The sequence below is a fragment of the Dufourea novaeangliae genome, unplaced genomic scaffold, assembly GCF_001272555.1.
Source record: "Dufourea novaeangliae isolate 0120121106 unplaced genomic scaffold, ASM127255v1 scaffold199, whole genome shotgun sequence".
NCBI classification, from domain to species: domain Eukaryota; kingdom Metazoa; phylum Arthropoda; class Insecta; order Hymenoptera; family Halictidae; genus Dufourea; species Dufourea novaeangliae.
This window is the reverse complement of record NW_015374073.1, coordinates 869,141-880,184: the sequence shown is the minus strand read 5'-3', so window position 1 is coordinate 880,184 and position 11,044 is coordinate 869,141. Positions and strand designations below refer to the sequence as shown.

Sequence of the window (11,044 nt, the reverse complement as noted above, 5' to 3'; positions counted from 1 at the left end):
ATTTTTATACACACAATACATGTATATATGTATTCATATAATATATATTACAATTATTTGACGAGCCTTTGACCAGCAAAGGTAAATAAATACATGTATTATATTTTCTTTAATAACGTTGAATAATTTTTCGATACAACAGTGATATTATCAACGTCAAGTAATTTCATTTTGTAAACGCATGGAAGTCTGATAAAGATCATCCATACTGTCTGATCTGATCTTGATAGATTGTCATTAAATTGTCATTACAATCAGTTTTAGTCTTTAACAATAATAATAATCTAATTTTGGACTTGACTTCATCATAAAAAACGATTTTCCATTACAGAACACCATATAACATTTATTGTACGACATTGTTTAGGTATGCTTTAAAAGTTCATCTCCGAAGTTCCGATATGTTGGTGCATTATGAAATGTCGCTGCCAACTATTTTCAATTTTGTAGTAGGTAATAGTACTGTGGACAATAAACAATAAATACTTTAATAAATTATTTTTGCTAATTATTCAGTTTTTTTTTATTAATCCGATAAAAGGCCAGTCGTCATTAAAAAAAAGAAAGTCAATCGTAATGTAAAAAATTCCTAAACAGCTGTGCGCCTTTGTAGTTTGTTTGAAGGAAATGACATTTCGTGTGCAACAACATTTAGGTATTAAAATCTGCATTCATTGAACTGGCTTTGTTCATCAGGTCATTCCGTACGCCGTTCATAATATTGTGTTTACTGTTAATTTTCATGGTACAACCATAACTGCTGCTTTTGTTAAGATTTAACTGTCTATGCAATCAGAGGCAGGGAAATTGATATGTAAGATTGATCCAGAGAGCGTTATACTAATTTGTCTCAATTTAAAGATTTAACATACGCAAAAATAATAAAGATTGAAATATTTGCATTATTTTATTGTACAACAGCTTAATAACTTTAAATAAGTAATATACTGAAAATACTGCTTTATAAGTATGTCTCATTCAAAATTAAAATGAAATAAATTTTGGGGTTCTTCAATAAATACATATCTAATTCGTTTATTTGGAGCAAGTTTATTTAAAATATGGCATCACTTATGAAATGACCTGTTAAAGAAGAGCTAGTTTACTGTTTGTTATTTAATATTCATTGTACCTATTTAATCCGGATTTTAAATTTGCTATTTATGAAATAATATGTACCAAAGTGAATATAACCCAGATAGTGGTTACACCTAAAATAGCCGTAAATGGGCGTCTTCAAGGCGTCATATGCTATCTGGGTAAATACAGTTTAGAGCAAATTAGAAACGTGCAATTTTGAATTCGAATTATTCTAAAGAAAATAAGATTAAAATTAATTTCTTCCTTTCATGAGAGTCCTGAATGTTTCTTAAATTGACGCGTCATGAATCTAAAAAAACTCATGTAGCAATATGACAAACGGTTTTAGGACCCACGTTGATTAGACCTTACCTTTGAATCACCCTTAGACTGTAACGACCAAAACCAAGATTGATTAATACAAAATAATACGAAGAGTTTCATTGAATTTTGACCAATTCAGTAATTATTTACAATACAATAAATCAAAATTGTCAATAATAAATAGGTCAGTTATTAGGTCATGTTAGTCTTTGGGTAAATCATTAGTTAATGTATTTGATCATTACTTAACGAAGAGGTCTTTTAATGAGGAGCAGATCGATTGCTCGCAGGTTTCGGTTTGTTCTTGCTCCTTGGTATTGCCTGAAAACCAAGTGGTCACTTTGCCGGATTTTTGTTTGTTCGGAGATACGGCTGGTTTTCCGGATGATCCGGAAGCTACTGCGTCATTCCCCTTGTTCGCTGTTAGGACTTTCTCGATTGCAGTGCCCAATACCTGCACATCAACTTTCTATTTTAAACTATTAACTATTTCCGTAACAAAATCATTAACTATATACATTATTATTCTCATGAAATATATAATACACAGAAATTGACTGTAGACTCTTAGATCCAACGCGCGTTCTAACTCAGTCCTTTTAATGTGAACAGTTAAATTCCAGTTTAGACCCTAACGATTAAATCGAAATTCAATTTCAAATACGAAATTTAAATTAAAACAATTCAAAAAGGATGTAACTAAATTTATAACTGTCGATTTCTAGAGTATTTAAGAATATGGAAGAAGCAATTAATAATCATTTATACAGAGTGCGGTAGAAGTAAATAAGCGATTTGCCTCCTTGATAATTAAGAAACAAATAGAAGTCATTATTAAATATTAATATATACTCCTATTAAATCTTTTAGGAAAATTATTTGTACTTATGTACATACATTTTTTGGATATATCGGTCAAATGATCCCGGTTTAATCAGAACTTTTGTAATAAAACACACAATAAAGTGCCTACAAAAATATCTTCAAAAATCTTAATTTATTCCAAATAAAATTAAATAACACTTAATTTTAACGAAGAATGCTTCGTTATATTTTACTAACTATGTTCTGATTTATTTCTACATGTAGAGCGATTTTTTGTCATTTCAAAAGGGAAATAGTGAACAAAATTCAATAATTGTTTTAGATAAATAGAATGCTTAGATTGTAATTTCCTTTCATAACCATGATGTTAAAAAACAGAATTCAATAATGTAAACTGACTGAAAAAAATTGCAAATGAAAACCACATATTTTTCAGACCTCGTTGATTTAATTTAGACGTGAAAAAGTCGTACAGCATCTGACGATACCGCGAACCAATGGCGGAAATGGTATCATCACCTGGAGTATTCTCGAAAAAAAATTTCTCCTATTACACGTGCACTGTAAATGCTAAATTAAACACTGATTTTTTGTGAATGCAGTGAATGTACTGGTCTCTTGTGCATAATTCGAGGATTTCCTGTGCCCCAGTACCGGTGACGTTGATTATTTACACGACTACCTATGTGAAAATGGAACGATACTTAGTTTGCATTCACACAATACTCGAATTATTTTGATAATATAATTTAAAAACTTCGACGCATTTCTTTAACGTCTATCACTTCTTCGTGCTTTCCTGAGGTCTCTACTGTTTGCTCAATGGATAAGGCTACTTTGGAGCCCAAAAATAAAAGCAATTGTAGTAACAAATATAATTAAAAACATAAATATCTATTTACTAGAAAAGGAAATAAAACTAGTATTACAATTATTGGATTATGTGCTAAATAGAAACTAAACAACTGAAGGTGAACTACAATATTATTTCTATAAACTACTTTACTACAAGTTTCAACTATCGACGTTTTACTCTCAACTGTCGACCCTCCACTGTCTCGCCCTCTTCGAAAACTCTACCCTTCTCCAATACTACCCGACGCTTGCCGTCTCGATAGCTTTTTCTATGCCCAAATATGGGCATGAACATTCTCGACTCTGGCAAACCTTCACCGACGGACCCAAGGTTCGTCATCGCTCGCAACCCGACGCAGGTCAACCCCCGCTTTCATTTTTATGGCCTTCTTCCGGCTCTCGCCTCGCAAAACGCCTTGGTCTAACGGCTAAAAGTGTCTCATAAAACTACGTGCACAAATATGTAAATACCGGGTACCCCGAACATTCTCGAATATGATGGAGTAAGTGGGAAATCTATTAAAAGACATTAATTATTAAACATATTTTTGGGTAAGCGAAAATTATTTTTACAACAAAATGGAGACGATGGGGCTCAGCCACGTCGGTTATTTTTAAGTGAAAACCTAATCGGCATGCAGGATAACTTCGAAACGGTTTTGGCCCAGAACAAAAAGCGAAACATTTTTATTTTCTATACGACATTTACTAAAGAAATACGTAGGGTATTGCGATATGTTAAAAACTTTCTTTGCATGGATATTTTTATATAAATTTTTCAGTTTAAAAATATACTTTTTTATTCATATATTCACCACTTGCACAATAAATCATATTTCTAAAAATCCTTAAAAATGTTTTGTTCTCTGTTAAAGGCGAAACTGTTTTCAAGGTATCCTGTACGCCGGTTAGCTGCTCACTTAAAAACTAACCAATCTGAATTAGCCCGAGCGTTGCCGTTTTGTTCTAAAAGAAAATTTTTCTGGCGTACTTGAAAATATATACAATAAGTCTTTAAATAAATGTCTCATTTACTTCATTATTTTCGCAAGATTGTCAAAAATAACTTTTTTGGCTCCAAAGTAAGCTAACCCCTTAAAAAAGCACAATCAACATAATAATATAGAGTAGAAACAACGGCTAACTCAAATCGCTTAATTATTTTTGCTGCACCATGTAGTTTCAAGAAGAATACCGATAAATGATTTTATAAAGTGAAAACTAATCTGATGTCCCTATGTTGTAATTTTCTAGTATTTTTCTCATATACACTACCGGTCAAAAGTTTGGGTCCACTTGCTTTATTTTTGAATTCTATACAATTAAGTCGGCCACTCAGTGGATTTTGTCAAGCACGTGCGTCTTGCTACTGGTCAGAGTGGAGAGGGCGCTAGTGTCTATTACGCGTAACACCATTGTGCTGCAAAAACTCACTCCAAGAGTTATATTTCCAATTGTTTGTTATATTTTTCTTTGTACAAAGTTGAGTAGAACATTTTTCGTATTCAAAATCATAAGTGTTCGACAAAAATTTTTATGTAAATTGACGTAATTCGAAAAATATCATCTCATTATTGAAATGTGAATCAAAATATATATTTCATGTTTCATTCGTAGAGAAATGGGTCGAAAAGCAGAGCTGAGTGTAGAGACACGAGCAGTTATTGTGGCACTACATGAAGAAGGTTATTCAACGCGAAAAATTGCTTCTAAATATAATGTTTCTAAAAATGCAGTCATGAGAGCGTTACAAAGAAAGAGCGAAACAGGGTGTAATCAGAGTCGTCATCGTTCTGGGAGGCCTAAAACTACGTCAAAACAAGAGGACAAGTTCATCTCTGTTGTAAGTAAGAAAAATCGTCCTCTCACAGCCCCCGAAATTCGCGAACAACTCAACTCCGCGCGCGAAACACCGGTATCTGTTTCGACGGTACAGCGACGTCTACGAAATTATGGCTTGAAAGGATGCGTCGCCGCTAAAAAACCATTACTACGCAAGCAAAACAAAGTTAAAAGATTGAATTGGGCTAAAAAACATAAAGATTGGACAACTGAACAATGGTCTAAAGTCTTGTTCACGGACGAATCAAAATTTGAAATTTTCAACAAACGACGCCGACAATATGTTCGTCGTTTGGTTGGCGAACGCATGATTAACCAATGTGTGATCCCCACAGTCAAGCATGGTGGAGGGTCAGTGTTAGTCTGGGGATGCTTTGCTGGGGACATTGTTGGTGACATTGTGAACATTGAGGGTATCATGGACAAAAAAGTCTACCACAACATTCTTCAACGGCACGCTTTTCCGTGTGGGAAAAGAATTGTGGGTCGCGGATTCGTTTTTCAGCAAGATAATGATCCTAAGCACACTTCTAAATTTTGCCGGGATTACATCGCAGCCAAAGAGAAGCAGAAAGAACTCAAATATATGGAATGGCCTCCTCAGTCGCCGGATTGTAACCCGATCGAGTTGCTGTGGGACGAGTTGGACAGACAAGTGAGAAAATTGCAACCAACTAATACAAAACAGCTTTGGACGTTCCTACAGAATTGCTGGAATCAAATAACGACGGAATCATTGCATACATTAATTGAAAGGATGCCCAGAATATGCACTGCTGTTATGCGAGCAAAAGGCAGATATTTCGAAGAATCAAAAATATAAATAAATACTTGCGGGTTTCTTTGTGAGTTGACATATTTTGTATAAACAATGATTACTTTTTCATAAATATTGATAATAAAATATAATAAACGAAGAAAACCATGGTTTTTTGAACATTTCATTAACATTGTGAAGCGGACCCAAACTTTTGACCGGTAGTGTAAATAAACAAAATTCCGAGAATTATTATAAAATACAATTTTTACAAAATTGAGGAAGGAACGAAGTTGTTTACCAACCTGAGCGTCCACTTTAGTGCCACTGGTGCCGTCCCAGACGACATTGTGCCTGACGTCCCCTGTAGGCGAGCTTTTCCCAAGCGTTTCCTTCACCGCTTTTACAACCTTCGATTTATCGAGCTTGAAGTTTAAGTTGGCCGTGATTAAGCTCTCCGGTTTCTGTTTTTTCGACATCGGCTGATGTCTCTTGGTGAACCAATTAGAGGGCGCCATGACGGTGGAAGCGGCGGCCGCCTTTGAGGATCCAGCGAGCTTCTCCTTGGCTTCGTGCAGGATCGACACATCGAAACTGTTCGAACGGAAACTCTTAAGACGGTTCCGTTTCTGCTCGGTCGTCTTTCCAGCCCAGCTGGACTTGCTTTCGTCTCTCGACGCTTCCTCGCCGCATCGATTGATCTCCGTCGCCGAGGTCGCTAATGAGCTCAGGATCGATATTAAATCGGTGTTCGAGCAAACGATACCAGCTGCACCGGCAATAGACGCGCCCATGGCTCTTGGGATTTCCGAGGCTCGTCTTTGCAGAGGCGAAGTCTTCTGATACTGAGTGTATCGCTGGGAGGAACTGTTACCCTCTAACGGTTGTATCTCGCACACCTGCTCTGTCGACGTCTTGTACATTTTCATACGTACCTGGGAATAGTTATTTTTTTTTTTTTTTTTTTTTTTTTATATAGACTCTTCTGTTAAACATTTACATGAGGACCTTTAAGTGAACAAGATACATTAAAAAGCAATTAGTAACGTAAAATGATTTTCTTTCTCAAGCACTTTGCAGGTAAATTACAGATGTAAATGAAACGGCCTGCGCATTGATATTGATCATTTTTTCATTGAACACTCTTTATGTAAGGAGGGTGAACGAAACACAATTCAGTGCGTTAGAAAATTATATAGCCACCTACGTTTTCTGGTGTAACTCGAGAAAGAAATCAGCGATCCATCTTAAATTTGTTGTGTATGTAGTTTAAATAGTTGTTGATAATTCTAGAATGATTTATTTATAAAACGTTCGCTCATTGAGGTACAGTAACCTCTTTCATGAATTTACCGGGTTTTCAACCGTTAGGAAATGATATAGCCACCTGAAAGAAACGTGTTCTGGTCTTTGAATATATGTTTATTTACCTCATTAACAGATGTATAATGCAAAATGATGTATGTATGATGGGTACAGGGTGCGTTTCCGCACATTGTGGAATGCAATGTCGAAGAACATTCGGGAATGCAACACCGAAGAAGGTCCCAGAATATTCGTTGGAACTCTTTCTTTTGTTTTAATAAAGAAACGAGTTGTTAAAACAAAAGAAAGAGTTCCAACACTGTGTTGGTCTATGAAGTAACGCGAGAACAGTCTTCGAGGAGCAACGAAAGCGAACATTACGTTGATCCCTTTTTCGATAGTCGTAAAAGTCCAAACACAAAAGTATTTTGAAAATAATGGGAAGATATTCGTGTCTCACGGACAACGAGAACAACAACTTTAAGATGGATCGGTGATTTCTTTCTCGCATTACACCAGAAAACGTAGGTGGCTATATCATTTTCTAACGCACTGTATTAACACTGAACATACCAAAGCAGACAAAATGATTGGTTAACGATCATTGAAATGTTCCAAACAATGCACTTTCTCAGATCTTTTGCAACTTTTGATTGGAATGTGTAAGTGAAGAAATGAGTTAATTTATAAACTCGTATATTTTCAATAGTTTGTCATGTTTATCGATCCAATAGAAATAGACACATGTTCATTGTCGGTAGTTTTAGTGTTAATATCAATAACTTCTTCTCTTAACTTGTTCAGTAATTAAAACGAATGAAATAACCTGTACACTGTCCCTTTAAGAGGTCTTCCTATTGCCACGGCTCAAAAAGTAGATACAATTCAGTGATGTTTGTAGGAAAAACTATACGGTGTATCAATTTTAAACTGTTTTACATTTATTCGTATACACTAAAGGAATACGTCAAAGTTTGGTTGATCTACAAATATAGTGGACTTTAAAAGTTACAATATTTTCCGGAAGTGCCTAAAAAAACTGCATTTTCCTATTCACATTATCCGAAATGAAAAATTCGAAAAAAATTCTTAATCTGCATGAGTGTGGCTATCGCCCGAACTAGGATAAATAAAAAATATTGAAAAATAACAAAACAACCGTGTCTTTAGACAAATTGTAAAGTTTTGCATAATGAATTGCTTGTTTTCCAAGTCGCAAGATTCTAATTTTGCAAATATCAACATTATTCTAATTCGGACGAGAACTATACATCTACTGAACATGTAATTTAATATGAACAGTTAATTCCAGTTCAGACTCTAACGATTACATCGAAATTTAATTTCAAATACGAAATGTAAATTCAAGAAATTCAAAACGGTGTAACTAAATTTATAACTTCGTCGATTTCTAGAGTATTTAAAAATAAAGAAGCAATTAATAATCAGTTATACAGAGTGCGGTAGCAGTAACTAAGCAAAGCTAAGTCAATCCGTCAAATATGTATATCATAGCAGCCATTTACAAAAATGTCGTTTCAAGAAAAAAGCGATTAAAGCTTTATGTATGTACAGTTATATTCCTTTGGGATTATGCTTTTGAAGTGTTAAACTTCAAGATAATGCAAAAGAAAGAAAATCGATTCCTTTGATCCGTCACAGTAGGGAGAACCCCTAAAATTGCTATCGTAGAAATGAGTCTGACTGATCCCAACTCTGTCTAACTGGAAAATCTAGTTGCGCGGTTCTCACCTTTCTTGGTTTAATTTCTGCAATATTGTCCATTATGTCCAGCTGAAGATTATGCGAGCTTCCACTGTTACTTTGCGGACCCGATAGCCCAGACTCCGAATCTCGACGACCGGGTAATATTCTGGTTGCACCCCCTAAGGGAAAGGCGGCGAAAGATTCGCGACGACTATTACGGCCGAATAGAGTCGCCGGCACTTTGGAGATTGTCACGACGGAATGCCTTCTGCCGCCAGGCTGTGGGGCTGGCGCTTGAGATAGAGTTGCCAGAAAGGCAGCCTCCCTCGGCGATGGTCCTGATCCTTCGCCTCCACGTTCGCTCAATCGCCTCACCTGTTGATACGAACCATTTTAGATAATGACGGTTTGCAATTTCCATTTACGCCAGCGGTCAAAAGTGAACGATTGATCTCTACGCGTTTCATGTATTTTGATCAGAAAAAAATGAGGAAATGCATTAAGATAACTTATCTTTGCGGTACGTGATATGGTTTGTAGTATAATTTCTATTTAAATTCCTTATAGGTCGTTAATATAAAATTAACTGTCTATATATTCTATGATAAACAGGATATCCTATAGTATGAGTAGTTTCTGCATACATATAATAATCTTTTGATTACACAGGGAAGATGGCCAAACGGGTAGTACAACCGGGCAGGGGATGATTCTACATATAAAAATAAATAAAAAAAAGAGAATAATATTTTCTCGTTTAACGCCCCATTTTCGAGATAATCAAACATGAAAATTTGTTGGATAGACGGGAAATAGAATAGGACTTCGCTAAGGTGTCTGTTCATTGCAGACCGTTTCTTATTACTTATTGCCAGCACAAATATACGCGTTTTAGATGAATGTTCAAACCCAATTTTCTTGAAAATTAGGCGTCCAGTGAAAAAAAGTTACTCTTTTTTTTCGACTTACTTCTACTCTAGTGAGTGAAAAATATTATCATCAAAATCAAGATCGCATTCGATTTGACACTCATTTTGATTGAGTAGTAAGATCTTGAGTGACTGTGTTAGTTTTAATTAATTTCGAATTTAGAATTTGGTTACACCCGGCTTATTACACCGTTCAATAAACTTTAACTTTTTGTGGACTTCTAACATTTAGTAGCCGTTTTCTATAGATTTTTGTGTCCTGAATACGAATCTGCAAACGGTTTTTCACCAGCGCCCTTAATGTTGGAGTAATTTGATTTTGAAAAAAAATGCAAATTTTCAACTTTGAACAGTTCCTGTGTTCAAACAGTAATAGGTATTCGGTTGATTGTTGCGTCAAATTATTTTATAAACTCTACTACTTCTCTCTGGTACTCAACGGCGCGGTGGCGTAGAATAATTTGACGCAACAATTAACCGAATAACTATTACTGTTTGAACACAGGAACTGTTCAAAGTTGAAAATTTGCATTTTTTTTCAAAATCAAATTTCTCCAACATTAAGGGCGCTGGCATAAAACCGTTTGCAGATTCGTATTCAGGGCACAGAAATTTATAACAAACGGGTATCGAATGTTAGAAGTCCAGATGGTTGTTGAAGAATGTTATTGATTCAAACAAGACTTAGGTTTAGTTAAGGGCTGCTTAATTTTTTTGTTAGAATTTAACTAAATTAACGTTAATACGGAATTACCTATTAATCTAACGGTCTTTTATTTTTCTACAATCTAGCTTTATAGGTCTTATACTGTAAAAAATGATGATTCAGTAGATCTTGGTTAATTCTGAATTAGACATGTGTTAAATCTGGATCAAACCATGTCTCGGACGGCCATTTATTTTTTATCTTGCTTATAGCGTCGGCTGTTAGGAAATGTGAATGTGGTTTGCAAATGATTAGATATTATATACCTGAGATGCAGTTATCCCGGAAGTGCATTGCGGAGTAGGCAAAGAGTGTTTCCTGGTGTCCCTCCATGGGTACAATAAATCGGGATTCAGAGATGGTGAATCTCGATCGAGAGACAGCGGAGGCGATTCCTGTCTACGCCGTTCCGCTTCCTCTTCTTCTAGTGTGCTTTCCTCGACGATGATTTGTGGTTCGCCAATGCTGCTTCCTGCGTTCAGGCACGGGCTGTGCGATTGCCTTCTCATTTTCCTTTAGATTTTTTCTCCTGTAAACAGACAATACATTTGTTAAGACAATACCAACAACTTCTTGTTACATTACAACGATTAAATATTAACCAGTTCTTCAGTGCTTAAATGGAGATCCCTTTTCGAAAGGCAATGTCATCAATCTAATAAAAATATCAACCCTCGCATGATGATGGCTGGGGTCACTGGTTCAGTATGATCC

At 35.5% G+C, this 11,044-nt stretch overlaps 1 protein-coding gene across 1 annotated transcript in view; it reads right to left on the bottom strand.

Moving 5' to 3' along the window:
- Positions 1 to 1,645: 1,645 nt before the first annotated feature.
- LOC107190434 overlaps positions 1,646 to 11,044 on the bottom strand; it is a 44,566-nt gene continuing 35,167 nt past the window's right edge. Inside the window, exons 2-5 of the mRNA XM_015579232.1 lie at positions 10,597 to 10,859; positions 8,741 to 9,070; positions 5,989 to 6,618; positions 1,646 to 1,858 (exon numbers count right to left, since the gene is read on the bottom strand). Coding sequence (XP_015434718.1) covers positions 1,646 to 1,858; positions 5,989 to 6,618; positions 8,741 to 9,070; positions 10,597 to 10,839 — 1,416 coding nt within the window. The 5' untranslated portion in view covers positions 10,840 to 10,859. The remainder of the gene's footprint in view (positions 1,859 to 5,988; positions 6,619 to 8,740; positions 9,071 to 10,596; positions 10,860 to 11,044) is intronic.